The sequence below is a fragment of the Palaemon carinicauda genome, chromosome 20 (assembly GCF_036898095.1).
Source record: "Palaemon carinicauda isolate YSFRI2023 chromosome 20, ASM3689809v2, whole genome shotgun sequence".
NCBI lineage: Eukaryota > Metazoa > Arthropoda > Malacostraca > Decapoda > Palaemonidae > Palaemon > Palaemon carinicauda.
The window spans coordinates 26,579,178-26,596,819 of NC_090744.1; the positions used below are offsets into that span (position 1 = coordinate 26,579,178).

At 42.5% G+C, this 17,642-nt stretch overlaps 2 protein-coding genes across 6 annotated transcripts in view; one reads left to right on the top strand and one right to left on the bottom strand.

The window, feature by feature from the left end:
• Positions 1 to 11,122, bottom strand: part of LOC137660226 (N-methyl-L-tryptophan oxidase-like) — a 72,620-nt gene extending 61,498 nt beyond the window's left edge. The window contains exons 1-2 of one of the 2 annotated variants that reach the window (XM_068394953.1): positions 11,025 to 11,122; positions 2,786 to 2,927 (exon numbers count right to left, since the gene is read on the bottom strand). In XM_068394953.1, coding sequence (XP_068251054.1) covers positions 2,786 to 2,908 — 123 coding nt within the window. In that variant the 5' untranslated portion in view covers positions 2,909 to 2,927; positions 11,025 to 11,122. The remainder of the gene's footprint in view (positions 1 to 2,785; positions 2,928 to 11,024) is intronic. The other variant, XM_068394954.1, reaches the window with a different exon arrangement.
• A 217-nt stretch (positions 11,123 to 11,339) lies between these two features.
• LOC137660228 (AP-3 complex subunit mu-1-like) overlaps positions 11,340 to 17,642 on the top strand; it is a 154,398-nt gene continuing 148,095 nt past the window's right edge. For 2 of the 4 annotated variants that reach the window (XR_011047658.1, XM_068394955.1), the window contains exon 1: positions 11,340 to 11,472. The gene's annotated coding sequence lies outside the window, so the exon portion shown is untranslated. The remainder of the gene's footprint in view (positions 11,473 to 17,642) is intronic. The other 2 variants (XM_068394956.1, XM_068394957.1) reach the window with 2 other exon arrangements.

Here is a 17,642-nt window from a genome sequence, read left to right on the forward strand (position 1 = left end):
TGACTTAGAAAGTTTGTCAATAACCCCTGGGCTAATATTAAGTAATTAGTGTACGCAACAGTCAAAAATGACTGTTGAATATTTAAATATTTAGATAGATATGCACACACTCGCACCCTCCTCTCACCGGGTATGATTAATCACTCTCCCCTTTACCCGAGAGACGGGGAGAGCTGAGCGTGACCTGAAAGAAATTATATATATATATATATATATATATATATATATATATATATATATATATATATATATATATATAAAACAACACTTGTTCTTTGTTATATAGGGCAAATTTTAAAAATAAATTAAAGTCATTGGAAAAAAAAACTAAAATCATAATATAACGAAATAAAAACTATTATTGGATGAAGCTATATTAAAGATATCTCACTAAAAATGAAGAATGGAAATCAGACAAAGAAAAAAAAAACCTAGGTAATAGTCTTCACAAAGTTCTAGTAAAGGCACTAAGAAAAAAAAAATGAGGTTGCGAGAGCCCTATTAATATATAAATTATTGAAACGAGGTCCATTTCAAGTAGAAATGTAATTCTAACCAATTGGATCAGTCGTGAAGACACGGCGATTAAAACGCCCAACAAGGTTGTCACGAAAATGATTTTGCAACTGAAGTAAATATTTTAATGACCTACAATTGTACTTGTTCAGCAGCCACTTTTCTCTTGGTAAGGGTAGAAGAGACTCTTTAGCTATGGTAAGCTCAAGATAAAGACGACTGGCAAAATCTAACCGAGGCCCTTTGCGTCAATAGGTAACTGTCGATGGTCTTAGTGTTACAGAGAATTTTAATTAAAAACAGAATTTTCGTCGTAAATGTGAATGAAACTTTATTCATAATTATGTATTGAAAATAAGACCTCCAACGGCGCTTCATGCGGAGAGAATTACAGGAACAGATACAGAAAAAAAACACATATTAACCTCCGCCAACGAAGTTGGAAGGAAGTTATGTTTTACTCCCTGTTTGTGTGTTTGTTTGTGAACAGCTTCCTGTCAACAATTTTAATAGTAGAATATTGAAACTTGCAGGGATTAACTGTTATGTAAAAAGTTGGAAATGCTTAAATTTTGGAAGGTCAAGGTCAAAGGTCAAAGGCCAAGGTCAAGCAAAATGTCTAATTTGCGTAAGCAGCCATAGGTTTGGATATCGTTATCACGGAGACTCCAAATTTGGTTCATATTTGAATGTATGAAAATCCACATCAATTAATACATGCTAAAGTCAAAGGTCATGATCGAGCAAAAGGTCGAGAAATAAGCTGCCGCAGCGGAGGTCTACACTCTACTAGTGCCCCTTTAGTTTCGTCTGTAGTAGTGATATGACACTTTGGAATCGGTAGCGGACAAGCAATTTAACCAGTAGTTTAGGCTTATAACTGGCATTCCATCGCTGATGATTACCTTCGTTGTAATGAAGCAACGACATAAAATGTTATATATGTGAAATAATTAGAAAGAAAGATGTTTAAAATATTAATCCGAGCACCGATATTGTAGGAAATATTAATAGACTTGTATAAATGGATACTAAAATTGTCAATGTCTATTGATGCGTGATACTCTAAATACCTAACAAAGTATACAGCAAACAGATCTTGTAGGTCCTGTAGGGCACAGGATCCTCCTGTGTGATAGAACCAGGAAAGCAGCCCTTAAAACAACGTGTTTTGAAAATTACATCTGTGATCAAACTGGAATCATAAATATTAACGCTTGCGCCAACTGTAAATGCAAGTGTATAAATGACCATCCAACTAAAATAAAAGATTCTTGATAAAATATGAGTGTGTTTGTATTTTCGTCGCCCTCCTCCTCCTCCTCCTCATTATCATCATCATCTCCTCCTACGCCTATTGACGTAAAAGGCCTCGGTTAGATTTCGTCAGTTGTATCTATATAGAGCTTTGAGTTTTCGTTCTAATTTTGTTTTATTTTTGTGTACAGTATCTGTTGTAGGCTTGACATTTATGTTAAAGATTAGGTACTACATTACATAATTTATACTTATTTCCTTTGTAAGAATATGAAAGCGTGGAATTGAGTAACTGTATTTAGCTAAGGTTTGATTCTAGCCAGCATAGACACCTCAACCAATTTACATGGGTCTAGAGACCTGGGTATGAGAATAAACACACGATCTTTATACCATATAAATCTATTCGTCATACATTTAGCTACAATCTAAAATATGCCCCAAAACAATATATATATATATATATATATATATATATATATATATATATATATATATATATATATATATATATACATATATGTATATATATATATATATATATATATATATATATATATATATATATATATATATATATATATATATATATATATAAAACATAACATAACTGATAAGCATTTGGTGGTTATCCAAAATATATGATATTGTACTATTAGAACAAAAAACATTGTGCAAAAAATATTCTCTATTTTGTAAATTTGATCGTTTTTTTTTAAATATGAGAGAGAGAGAGAGAGAGAGAGAGAGAGAGAGAGAGAGAGAGAGAGAGAGAGAGAGAGAGAGAGAGAGAGAGAGAGAGAGAGAGAGAGAGAGTTGAATGATTAAAGTTCAATAATAAAAATTGTTTGATTCCCCTATAAGTCTAATTTATCGTACCAATAAATTTACTACATTATTTGTTGCACATGACTAACGGAAGTCTAATGTACGTCAGACCTTACCTATAACATCTTTAACCCCTTAAAAATTACATTGTTAACTAACAAAATGCAATATATCAAGACCTTACCTTCGGCTCTGGAGGCCCAATGAGGCATATAGATTTTCCACTGATCTGCGACGCATGATATGCCGCGGCCGATCCGAACATACCGGAACCAACTATGACCAGGTCGTATATCACAGAGGCCATATTTACTGATCTTACACGGCTGGGGGAAATGGAATGTTCTATGAGAAGACGAAATTCCTGCGTTATGTGTTAATTTCAAATTATAAAGTGAGAAAAGCTTTCAAAAAAAAAAAAATAGAGCCAACCATTAGCACGGTCATAGAGTGTGCTTAGAAATAATGAATGTATGATTATCTAACGATAGACAGCCATCGACACTTACTTAACCTCATCAACATTTCTCTAGATACAACTATGTTTCAATGGGTAATGTTTGCCAAGATATTTAGTCTCAATTGAAACTGCAATTTTGTTCATAAGGAACTTTCATTAAGCTCAAGATTCAACTCTGGTTAAATTTTGTCAACAACATAAACGTAAACAAGCTATGGCGTCTGTAGAGGAGGTACCTAACGACAACGTACTGTACTTTCTGCACAATCTGTGGGAGTGAACGATGAGGAACCTGATAGTTATAACCCTATATATTTATAGTCACCATCGGTCAGTTTTTAGATGGGCAAAAAAGATACAGCTACTATCAAATAAGTTCAATTTATACGCATCCATTTAAAATTATTTCAAACCTATTAAAACTATAAGTGATAAATTCATCGGAAATATCTTCATCAAAGAAGCGCACAACATTAAAGTAATAAACGAATTATAATGGCCAAGAAACTTCTACTTTCCTAAAACAAAAACAACAGTTCAAAGAAACAGAAACTACCGTAGTTATATGTAGGTTAAAAAGTTGAAAACTCCCACCTTCGACAAGACAAACGGAAACGGATCACACATGTTGAGAAGGCGGGTTCATGAAGGGTATTGAATTTTACTGATTTGCTTTGACAGAATCGAGGTTTCAATCAGCTAAATTAGTTTTTAGAGGATTCAAGGCAACATTACAATGGACGTTCCGAACATCCTAGTATACGTTAATTGTTATTGTTGGGGTTTGTTAAAGAGGCAATGAAAATGGGGTAGGTGAGACACATTAAATTATTTCTTAAAATCTGTGTGTAGCCTATACATAGTATACTCGAGTCTATAGTAAGAGATGATGCGCCACATGCGGTAGCCATCACATAACCATTCTTCTGCTCATGTTTAAATGTCGCTCATGAATGGCAGAGGCAAGGGAGTGACATTGCCCTAGCAATCAGGACAATGCCCTAGAGACTGACCATGTATTTATTATATGATAAGCGCCCAAGCCTTCTCTCCACCCAAGCTAGGACCAGGAAGGGCCAGGCAATGGCTGCTGATGACTCAGCAGATAGACCTATAGGCTCCCCCAACCTTAGCTCACAAGGATGGTAAGGTTGCAGACACTAATGGCACTAACGAGTCTGAGCGGGACTCGAACCCCCGACTGGGAAACACCATGCAGAGACGTTACCAATCAGGCCACAACAACCTGTAAATTCATGAGTTCATTTCTGTTCCGCATCTGACGGATATAGTCTGTCCAATGCATTAGCCAATGTATATTTTGCACACTTGATAATGTTGACTTATAAATATAGTCATGCTGACAATTATCAAATCCGATTCAAAATAGGACTAAATAAAAAAAAATTGCAGATCCTGTCGTCACGAACAAATAAAATTCCTACAGGGTAGGGCATTGAGCCTTATTGCAACAAACTTACAGATACACAACCGTAACATAGTATTATCCTCAAACTTATTTCCAGATTAGATAAGCATAGATTCCAAGGGTTTCTCCTAATGTTTCCTCTTAGATTATGCGATATAATAATATACAGTATGTTACGGAGGTATGGCCCTACTGCTATTTCTACCACAATAAATAGGTATCCGAGTCTAAGGCTTCATAAGATTTTAATCAAACCCTTGTGTAACAAGCTTAGCTATTTCTACCACAATGAATAAGTCTATCGGAGTCTAAGGCTTCACCCGATTTTTATCAAACCCTTACGTAACAAGGCTACGTTAAGTAGACATTATATACCATCACCTAACCTACCCCAGGACTGGGTTAACCAGCACCACTTACATTTATACTTTACTCCAGTAGTTTCGCCATCTTTGGACCAACGCAAAACTTCTTTCTAACTAGCAAGAATGGCCTATCATATTATAAATAATTTCATACAACAACAAAAGTATAGAGACTAGAGAACCATGACTTATGAACGTCACCTGTGTGTGACACTGTGAACGTTGTAGAGCACACCCCTCGCTTGTAGCTCGTTTGTACATTGTTTACATGCCAAATACAAATGGAAATCGTTCCTATTTATGTACAAACGATCCGAGGGAGAAGCCATTGTTAAAAGACATTATTGTAAGTGATGCAACGAGCTGAGTGATGATGTGGTGACTAGTGCCAGCCAAGGGTAATCTAAACGTGGCCATAACAAAAGTGAATGGACTTGAATCTAATGCAACCGGGAATTGTCAAGAATAGTGTTGCTGTGTATTAAAGTTAAGTCTGTTACTAGATCTACCTGATTGTGTGTCCCTACACCACGATATGAACAAACCCGCAAATCTGTGGAGAACGTGAATACAGCAAAAGGGACTCAAAAAGGTCAGTAGTATCCAAATGGTTTACAGTGATTAAAGTGATTCACTCTATCAGTAATTCCCTAGTAGGTAATTCACAGTGATAAGCAGCAAAATGGCCGCACAAAGCATTGGTTGCCCAGTGCCTGGATGCACCTATCGAACCGAGGCATCCACAGAGCCCATCATTACCGCAGCGCTCCTGAACGCACACACAACGACTCATGCCCAGGGCCCAGTAGCTCAATACCACCCGCCAAGCACCAAGGTTGAAAAACTTAAGCGCCCAACGATATCAGCGGCCGGCACGAGTGGGGAGTGGGACTATTTCCTAACTCGTTGGGGCGAATACCGCAAGGGAACCGGGCTCCAAGGGGATGATGTTGTGGTACAGCTCCTTGAATGTTGTGAGGAGAACCTACGCAAGGACATCACCAGCGCCGCGGGGAGGAGCCTGGTAGGCGAACCGGAGGATGCAGTGCTTAGTGCAATAAAAGCCCTCGCGGTGCGCGGGGAGAACGCAATGGTGGCGCGGGCGGCTCTCTCAAACATGCGACAGGGCCGCGAGGAACCGATACGGGCATTTCACGCCCGCGTGAAGGCCCAAGCAAACACGTGCAAATACGTCAAGAAGTGCATATGTGGACTAAACGTAAACTTTGCGGACGACGTGATCAAAGATGTGCTTGCACGAGGTATCGCTGACCAGGACATCCAGCTGGATCTACTTAGCGACCAGCGGCAGGAGATGTCGCTGGAGGAAACGATCAGGTTCATCGAAGCGAAAGAGTCTGGTAAGCAGTCTGCGTCCCGATTGCTGGACACCCACAGTCATGGCGCAGAGGCTGTCACCAGCTCCTATCGCCGCATCAAGCGCCAAAACGCGGTAAACAGGGGTGATGCACGTCAGACGGATGCAAGTGACGGTGGCAGACAAGCTGTTTGCGGGTACTGTGGTGAGAAGGGCCATGGCAAGAATGCGCCCTGGCGAATCAGGAAGACTGAGTGCCCGGCTTACAGTAGAAAGTGCCGCAAATGTAATCGCGATAACCACATAGAGCGAATGTGCCGGAGTAAATTGGCGGCTGAATCTGCCAACACAGACGCATGCGACGAACAGACGGCAGCATTCGTAGAGTTGTGTGCCATGTCAGATATCCGAACGATCGACGGTGAACAGTTGCTAGCACTAGATCACCACCTGTATGACAACATGTGCGACAGATGGCTCAGGCGGAACTCCCAACCGCAGCCGTTCATAAACCTCCGACTCAGCATCCATGCAGGGGATTACCTCGCCCTGGGATTCAGACCGGTCAAGCGCGCAAGACTCGCAACACTCCCTGCCATGGCCGACACCGGTTGCCAGAGTTGTCTGGTCGGGGTTAACGTTATCGAGCAGATGGGACTGACGACCGCGGACCTGCTCCCGGTCTCGATGAGAATGAAGGCTGCGAATAAACAAGATATCCGTATCTTAGGGGCAGCCATCGTCCGATTCTGCGGAACACACGCCGGAGATCCGCAAACCGAATCTCGGCAAATAGTGTATGTCACGGATTCGACCGACAGAGTGTTCTTGTCACGCAGCGCCTGCGTCGATCTTGGCATAATCTCCAAAGATTTCCCCACACTGGGTGAGAAGTCGTGCAGTGCGGCAACCACAGACAATTGTACACCGCAAAATGATACATGTGACAATGGCGTGACATCTCAATGCAATTGTCCTCGGCGCACGGCGCCCCCACCTAAACCTACGTCTATCCCCATGCCGGCCACAGAAGGTAACAGGGAGGCCATTCAACTATACCTGAAGGAACTTTACGCCTCCAGCACATTCAACACGTGCGTCCACCAGCCCCTCCCCATGATAGCGGGCCCACCGATGCGCTTGATGGTTGACTCAGATGCTAAGCCCGTTGCCCATCACACACCCATTCCAGTAGCGTTACACTGGCAAGAAACCGTGAAAGCAGGTCTGGACCAAGACGTCAAAATGGGAGTTATCGAGCCAGTGCCTGTAGGAGAGCCGGTGACATGGTGCCACAGAATGGTAGTCTGCGCCAAGAAGACGGGGAAGCCTAGAAGGACGGTAGACCTTCAGGCTCTCAATGCTCATGCCACTCGTGAAACACACCACACCCAATCGCCCTTTCATCAGGCCCGTTGTGTCCCACCGGGGAAACTAAAAACAGTGTTCGATGCCTGGAATGGATACCACAGTGTACCACTGCACAAGGAGGACCGCCACATGACCACCTTTATCACACCCTGGGGCAGATATCGATACTGTGTCGCCCCACAAGGCTATGCCGCGTCAGGAGATGGCTACTCAAGGCGATATGATGAGATAGTATCCGACATCCGTGACATGACGAAATGCGTTGATGACACATTACTGTGGGCCGACACTATTGAGGAAAGCTTCTACCAGGCAGTCACTTGGCTCGACGTCTGCGGGAGAAACGGCATCACCCTCAATCCCGACAAATTTTTGTTTGGCTGTCGCGAGGTAGAATTCGCCGGCTTCACCATCTCAATGGACAGCGTGCGCCCTTGTGCGAAATACCTGCAGGCAATATCAGACTTCCCACGCCCGAAGAACATTACCGACGCTCGATCTTGGTTTGGCCTAGTAAACCAGGTGTCTTATGCTTTCAGTATGGCTGAGCGCATGCTCCCATTCCGCGAGCTACTGAAACCCGACAAGGCATTTACGTGGACCGACGATCTTGAAAGCGCATTCCAAGCATCTAAAGAGGCCATTGTAGATGAAATTACCAACGGGGTGCGCATCTTCGACAAAACCAAGCCGACATGCCTTGCGACCGATTGGTCTAAAGAAGGCATCGGGTTCTGGCTATTCCAAAAACATTGCCAATGCCCAACAGACAAGCCATTCTGCTGCCGCGAAGGTTGGAAGGTGACCCTAGTCGGGAGTCGTTTCACGCACCCAGCCGAATCCAGGTATGCCGCGATAGAGGGGGAAGCCCTGGCGGTAGCCGATGCCCTTGACAAATCACGCTACTTTGTCCTCGGCTGCTCAAACCTGGTCATTGCGGTAGATCACAAGCCACTATTAAAGGTGTTGGGGAACCGATCCCTGGATGACATCCCGAATCCCCGACTGCGCAACCTAAAGGAAAAGACACTGCGCTACCGCTTCCGCATCGTATACGTGCCAGGGATGCGCAACAAAGCAGCTGATGCCATTTCACGTCATCCGAGAGGCGACACCAACCCAGAAAAACTGTATCTCCCTGACGACAATGCATCAGTCTGCGACCACTCCATACCGTCGGTCCACCACGATATCCTTGCCGGCATACGCATGAGGGACTGTGACACATGCACGATTGAAGAGCCCGCATACCTCACAGCCCTAGATTCCCTTCCAGCGGTCACCTGGGACCGTGTACGGGAATCTACAGCAAGCGATCCCGCCCTTCACGCGCTCACAGAGCTCATCGAACATGGGTTCCCGACATCAAAAGATGACATGGCACAACACCTCCGTGCGTACTACCACCTACGGAACGAGCTCATCACCTTCGATGGTGTCGCATTGTTCAAAGATCGTGTTATCATCCCGACGTGCTTGCGCCAGGGTGTCCTTTCCGCATTACATTCGGCACATCAGGGTGTTTCCATGATGACTGCTCGTGCAGAGGCATCAGTGTACTGGCCAGGCATTACCGCAGACATACAGGCGACTAGAGATAACTGTGAGGATTGCCACCGCATGGCCCCCTCCCAACCATCCGCCCCCCCTACCCCACCCGTCTTGCCTGTTTACCCATTCCAGTCAATGTGTGCCGACTACTTCACTCACAAGGGCGCCCACTACCTGGTAATTGTGGACCGATACTCGAACTGGCCACTTATATCAAAGTCTACCAGTGGTGCCAAAGGACTAATTGACAACCTGCGCCGTGCATTCGTCACGTACGGAATTCCTGAGGAACTTGCCAGCGATGGTGGGCCAGAATTCACGGCAACCGAAACACGGGGGTTCTTGAGAGACTGGGGTGTCCACCACCGACTGTCATCAGTAGCATTTCCACACAGCAATTGCCGAGCGGAAATCGGAGTGAAAACGATGAAGCGCCTGATTACTAACAACACGGGGACAAATGGAGACCTAGACACAGATGCCGTTCAGAAAGCAGTCCTCCAGTACAGGAACACTCCAGACCCAGTCACAAGAATCTCCCCAGCCATGTGCGTCTTCGGTCACCCGATCCGCGATCTCATCCCTATCCTTCCTGGGAAGTACAACCCCCACACCACATGGCGCGAAACCCTGACATCCAGGGAAGAAGCCCTACGCAAGCGCCATGTCCGCATGATGGACACTTGGTCACAACACACTCGCCGTCTGCCACCCCTACGGGTTGGTGACCATGTTCGCATTCAGAATCAAACTGGCCCACATCCCACCAAATGGGACAGGACCGGGACAGTCGTCGAGGTAAGGCAGTACGACCAGTACGTGGTAAAGGTTGATGGCTCGGGCCGAGTATCGCTGCGCAATCGGAAATTCCTGAGAAAGTTCACACCGGTTACGACCCCGACAGAGCCGCAAAATATAACCTATGGTGGCATACCCCTTCAACCACCCGCAAGCGCGGCCCCGACCAAGCCGAAGGAGACTAACCGACACGTATCAACACCGCCGGACCCGCCTGCTGACCAACCACAACTGCTGGCTGACCGACATTACCCAACATCAGTCGATCAACCTCCCCCACTCACGCCTGTAAAGCCGGCCAACCACACTCGCCAGCTTATACACACAACGCCGAACGACCAAACTCCACTGCCCCCACCAGCAACACCAAGTCGTGTCAGACCTTCAACGCCAGCCGCTCCACCCCAACTAGCAAATCCCATCCCACCAATTGGTCTCGCCGTAGGCCGGCCATCCAGGACTGTCAAAACGCCCAAATGGCATGAAGACTATGATTTTTCATCTCATGATTAACATGTCTATATCCAATGTCGTAGAATGCTCGATCGACCTGATATTATATCAGACATTGCATTACTTTCATCAGTGTAATTATTGCTTTGTGTAACTTGACTAGTTTGAAGAATGTTTGATGAACCTGTTATTAGACTAGATGTCATATTACCATCCTCATTACATTCATTTATCAGTATAATTTACAGAACTATCAGGCTGTTCAGTGAAGATTTTCCATTTTAAACTCAATGACCCAGTTAATTACTGTTCAAACTTAATCAGTCTCTTCCTAGCCGATCAAGACTTGGGAGGAGATAGAGAACCATGACTTATGAACGTCACCTGTGTGTGACACTGTGAACGTTGTAGAGCACACCCCTCGCTTGTAGCTCGTTTGTACATTGTTTACATGCCAAATACAAATGGAAATCGTTCCTATTTAGAGACGATATGAAATTCTATGAATAACACTCATTACTAAATCATTTATAGCAAAATCGACTACGAATCATTCCCAAATAGCACTAGCCTCTGTGATACAATACAGTTTCTTCAATAGTTGTTTCATATCAAATGCACCAAATGTAATTATAAAGAGATAACAAATATACAAACAATTCCATCTCATACACTCACCTTGTTATGATGAATTTGAGGCCACACTCAAACTATACAAATAAAAACTAAAATGCAATGCAACAACATTTCCCAAGTTATTGTTTAAACATTTCCACACCATAGTAAGTAAGTAAATATTCTACCATGCAGAAGAGCATGATTTCGGAAATGTTAAAAGTTTTAAAATAATGATGACATAAAAAAGAAAATGATTAAACCTATGTTTTATACTTAAGATAATATAAAAGGAAATAAATGAAATATCGAAAGTAAAATAAAATAAAAAGTACAACACAAAATCCTGAATTAAGGGATTCTGACTTCTGAGGGTGTCGCCAACGCCGGAAATTTAAGGTATATTTTGACAGCTGCTTTGTTGTCATTTCAATTTGTGTTTTTGTGAAAAAGTACAGCAAGCAAATAGTATTTTCGGTGATGAAATAACCTTTGATATCATAATACTTAAGTATGAGTGGTTATTATTCTTATTATGTCTTAATTAATAGGTTTGGTGTTATGTACTTAGACGGTTGGGCTACGATTTCAACCATCTACTGTAGTTACTGAATTCTGTATTTCCCATACCAGTTACTGTATTCCCCCACATTCATATTTAGGCTCTTAATTAGGCCTATCTTAGGATAGGCTTAACAGGGTGGTATATATTATCCCGAGTAAGGGACACTGCATCCCAGTCTGTTTTAAATAATTTTGATTTCGATAGCAGCATCCTAGGTTAGGTTAGGTTATTATCATTATTTGTTAAGCTACAACCCTAGTTGGAAGAGTATGATGCTATAAGGCCAAGGGTTCCAGCAGGGAAAATAGCCCAATGAGGAAAAGAAAAGGTAACGGATAGAAGTGTGCATGAGCCTACCAACAAGCAAGAGAACTGTAACCCAAGATAAGAATAGTTGTGGCCTGATTGGTAACGTCTCTGCCTGGTGTTTGCCAGTCGGGGGTTCGAGTCCCGCTCAGTCTCGTTAGTGCCATTAGTGTCTGCAACCTTACCATCCTTGTGAACTAAGGTTGGGGGATTTGGGGGAGCCCATAGGTCTTTTTGCTGAATCATCAGCAGCCATTGCCTGGTCCTCATTCCTCCCTGGTCCTAGCTTGGGTGGAGAGGGGGCTTGGGCACTGATGATATGATATATGGTCAGTCTCTAATGCATTGCCCTGCTTGATAGGGCAATGTCACTGCCCCTTGCCTCTGTAATTCATGAGCGGCCTTTGAACCTTTAATAGAAGACCGTGGGAAGCCTTTGTATAATGACGGACAGGAACACATGCACAGAATACCATCTACCCTAAACTTCCCCACCTGACCTAACCTACAAGCCATGTCCTTACCTACTTAATTAAGGGGGCTAAGTCCCCCTTGCAACTCTCCTTAGACTGCTGTATTCTTAGTGATAGGGTTGAAAATAGGCGGTATTGGGTATTGCCATCATCAGTAAATATATGATACTTTAATTTCTAGCCAAATATATGAACCATCTACTTTTGCTACTCACTATATTTTATTTTATGCATTTCTGACCATGATTATTGGGAAAAATCACCCGTTCATGCGGTTTTGGACCCCTTATATAAAGACAATTATGGGGGACCCTAGTGGGAAGCTGGTTTTTTTGGGGGGTAGGGAAATGTTATAAACGAGTGATTTGCAGCAATAATAATGTTCAGAAATGCAAAATAAGCACAAGATAACCAGTTGGAGAAATATAAGGTTCATGTAAGTGTCTGAAAAAAGGCCAGAACGTGATTATTTATCACTTTGAGCTTTGCAAAATGGTACAGAACCTAACAAACTTACCTAACCTAACCTAGTAGTTCCCAGGTCACAACCCTTAGACCCCTGGACCTCCCTTCCCAGGTCACAAACTAAAAGTAAATAACAAATAAATCCTTACATTGTGAAAAAGTAAATCACAAATAATTCATTACCTTATGATTGACACCAAAGGCTCTTAATTTTGTTTTTTCCTTTGGCTATCTTTACAGAAGCTTTACAGTAGAAATGTGCTGGTCTTCCTGAAATTTTAAGTCAGAATCGGACGTTTGAGGCATTATTTCTCGGTTATTTTTTAATTTCACATGAGTAACAATAGCTTCACACTGAACGGAGAGCATTTCCATCATAATCAATTGCCAAGATAAATGAAATTACACTAAATTTCAAATAGATTGGTGTACTTCCCTGAAGTTCCTTCTTGGAGATGTCTTTATGTGATGGTGGTCAAGTTGAAACTGAAGGGGAAGGTGGAAAAAAAAATGGCTTTTGTAGAACAACATTCAGGAACTTATGAAGAAGTACTTGTAAGCTGTTAATTGGTTAAAAAATACCACCTGATAAATAAGTTGTAAATGCACAGAAAGCTCCCCAAACCGATGGGAAACAACGCATGCGCAATAAGTCCCCTTCAGTCTCTCAGATGTAAACAATGAACTTAGAGTGAAAAACATACTTCATATTTTAATAGTTATTACGCCCCAGCCCTTATTAAACATATAGAGAGAAAAATACCAAACTAGCCAGCACTCTTCAATTTCTTATAACAAATTCCAGTTTTGCTAGTACTGTAATTAAAGTGTCATATATTTACCGTTAAATATTTACTAGTAGAACTAGTATGTTTATGAGGGACAGACATTAATTAGTTTGAGGTTTACATTGTTGGTATAAATTACCTGTTGTCCATTTACAGATAGTGTACTACTGTACAATGTTCAATGAGTAAGGACACGCTTCCCTTAGGTTGGGTCTGAGAGATGTGAGGTTTTGACGTTTGCTAGTGATGGTGTATGAGCAAAGATTTACTAACAAATTTATTTTAATATACTGTAATACTTAACTGAAATAGTATAACAAAAACGTTCTGGTTTACTTTCCCTTTGTACAGTCTATTACAATAGCTTTACTTCATTAATTCTGCTTCCTCATGCACTTTATAGTTTTAGATATTGGTCGAGTGAAATGAAAACTTTTGATGGTGTACGAAATGTTTCTGTATTTATCAATTATGTATTCTAAGCGGAGTAAACTTTTTCAATATTAAACTTACCCGATAATCATGTAGCTGTCAACTCCGTTGCCCGACAGAATTCTACGGAAGGGATACGCCAGCGATCGCTATACAAGAGGGGGGTGTACTCACAAGCGCCACCTGTGGCCAGGTACTGCAGTACTTCTTGTTGACACCACCTCAATTTTTCCTCTGTCGTGCTTCCGGCAAGACGTTCATGGATACGCTTATAATTTTGGAGTCTTGTTCACGGTTTTTGGTGAAGTATTGCTCTAAGATTTCAGCTTTCGCTATTCAGGAAGTTTTATTATTAGCTTAGCTAGCTTTTGGAATTAATTTGATTAATTATGGTGACGAAGAGAGTATGAACTCTCTTTCACCTTTAAATGGCCGACCCTTCCCTTAGACGGAAGTGTTGGTGTCTAAGAGAGTATAGACTCTCTTTCTTAATTTTGCTTAACAAAAGTTATAGATTTATTTTTTATCTCTCCGCCTTTTATAGGCCTCTTCGATTAACTTCCTTTTATTATAAACTTATTAAAATTAATTTTTATATTTGTTTATATTCGACCTTTCCTAATAGTAGACGGTCTTTTCTTGGTACCGAAGTTAATTAACATTGAGCCCGTCATTTCGGTTTTACCTGTTAACATATTATGCTATTTTAATGTTTTTGAAAGAATTTCTTTGATAGTCTCGTACTGTTTTCAAAGTTGAACTAACGTTTTGTTTTGTCTCTGCAGTTGTTGACGTTCAGAACGTTCAACTTGCGCTCTATCGTTACGATAGAGAGAGAATTTTCACGGTGTCACGTTGCAGTAAGAGTAACCGTTTCTAGCGTTTTGTTCATTCTTTCTTAGCTTAATGGTTTTAATTCTAATAAAGGAACTTTTTATTTGGGAAATATTTCAGTTTTTTTCCTTTAACAATAATATGTTTTAACGATATATATGATTGGGCTCTTCTCTCAGGTTCTAAGTCAAGAGAGAGAGAGAGAGAGAGATAGAGACGGAGGGAGAGAGAACTGGATAAACGTTTCGTTCAAGCGAGTAACGTTGTTATCGTTTTTGCTCTTCTCCCTAGTCTCTTTAGGGGAAGAAGGTAAACGTTTCATGAGTTTTATTCTTGTTCTCAAGCTTTATGCGGTGAGAGATTTTAAACGTAGTTTATTTGATCTAGTGTTTAGTCTCTTTCCAGCCACTGAATTATTTATCTTTCATTAGATTTTTCTGTTACATTGTAATTCTGTTTTCGCAATTGCTAACTTTTGAGGAAGGATAGAATTGCGTGTTTCAGGTACAAACCACTTAAAGTTTCGAGTTCAGTGAAATAAGTGCAAACAGAAAATCAAAAGTGATAAGTGATTAGCGCAAAGTGTGTCAGTGTTGTGCGTGAGGGTACTTCTGTGCGTGCCAGTCGTCCTCCCAGTCCGGGACCTCTTGCAAGCTCCCAAGCCCAGGGGAGAAGCAATGTCGAAGGGCAAAAGGGTTCGGCAGGCCTTGATCGGCGCACAGAAGTATCCTCGGTGGTTGCGGGCGTGTCTTACAGAGACCGTCACTCCCACCCGCAGACGATTGAGCCCTTATTTTGCTCGTCTGCAGAAGAAATTTCGGGGATAAAACGCTGGACTCAGGTCTCAAGACCTCTTAAACGTAAAGTCCAGACCTCTAGAGTTCAACAACCCGGATGCAGTCATTGGGTTAGCTCTGACTCTCCGCAGTCATCAGGTGACTGCACACCTCCTAAGAGAGGTAAGGCGATGCCTCAACAGACCTCATCTTCTGTTAAGGCTTTGCCTCAACAGACCTTATCGTCTGTTGATCCCAAGATGACTTTGCTGCAGTCCATGCAGTCGCAGCTTGCGGTCTTATGCGTGAGTTTCAGGCTGAGAAGGTTACACCTCCTCCTGCGAGCGCTCCGCCTCACCGCAGTCCAGTCTGCCAGGCGTACGAAGTTGAGGTTCCTCAAGCTACCTTACCGCGTTCGGAGTTGCCAGTTACCAGCGTTGTGCAGCAACCTTAACCTTCCTTAAGGCAACCTCAACAATGGGAGCAGGAGTCTTATGCCTTGAGGCAAGATTTTCTTGCAGTTAGACCATCTTTGAGGCTACAACCTTTTGAGGTACGACAACCTCTACCATCCTTGAGGCAGCCACCTCAGCTCTCGCAGCTGCTACCTCAACTTTCCTCAAGGCGAGAGCCTCAACTCTTGAGGCTAGCTCCTCAGGAACCTCAACTCGTGAGACAGGAACTGCGTTCTGCGCAGCCGCTACCTCAACTCTCGCAGCTCACACCTCAAGAACCTCAACTCGTGAGTCAAGAGCCTCTCTCTGCGCAGCCACCTCAACCCTTGAGGCAAGCGCAACTCTTGAGGCAGGAACCTCATGCTATGAGTCAGCCACCTCAACGCATGCATCTGCCACTTTCTCCTCAACTTGAGCTTCTTCCCATTCAACTTTGAAATAACTAATGACAATAATAACACCTCATTACTTTCATAACTTGCATTTGTAATCATATACATGTATGCCTACACAAACATTATGATAATGGAAGTTATTCGTTTTACTTAAATAAAAAAATATATATGTATTCCTTGCAATATATTTTTAACAAATCGCAAATATGGCAAAATATCTTCAAAACAAAAATGAATCATGAGTTATGAATGTAATGTAAATATTATGTTGATATTAAAACCCCATGCAAGCATGCATGAAGTAATGCAGTGTTGCCAACAGGGCGAGTTTCCCTGTCCTGAGGTGAAGTAGATTATAGATCGTATATTTAGTGCAGCTTAATTCTACGATTATCATGCCTGCTATCAAATTCATCAACAAAACAGTCTAAATCAATTCCCTCGGCACGTGCACTTTCAATGGACAGTAATGCGATATTACTCAATTTAGCACTGGTCATGGAATTTCTGAGAAATGTTACACGCCATGCAACATGCTCTGCTTCTCTTACAGCATGCTCTACATACAGCATGCTCTGCATACAGCATGCTCTACATACAGCATGCTCTGCATACCTTACCGCATGCTTCTCAGTCACACATCTTTGGTTGTTGCCAACTCACTAGACTGTCAAGCAGTTTCATAACGTTGCCTTCTAGTCTGCTGCTTTTGCACCAGTGAAACCCTCACTGAGAGAACTTAGCTTTTCTCGGATATGGTCCCTGTAGATGAGAAAGTGATTTTCTCCCTCCTTCTGATATTCCCTTGAGGACTCTGTCATTTGGAGAGGAGCCTTTTGCTGCGTAGCCTCCTATGGACTTTTATTTAAGCATAACATGCTTCCAGGGAAGGTAATGGTTCCACTTCAGTCGCTAACCCCGTCTGTTACCACACCTGCTCCCTTAGACCTTGAGCTGTGTTGCAAGACATGCAGTCCAAGCTTAGTCCTTGTTAGAGGATTTTTTGTTTACGGAGTCAGTGTGTCACTGGGAAGACGTTCAACAACCAGCAGAAGTGACTTGTTGTGACGCAGTGCGGCAACCTCAGCAACCCGATAAGGAGTTGTCTATACGACCCAGACAGTCTAGACAGCTTCGGGTTGTCACTGTACTTCCTCGCTTCCCCATGGTTGACAGTTCACAGACTGTGCAG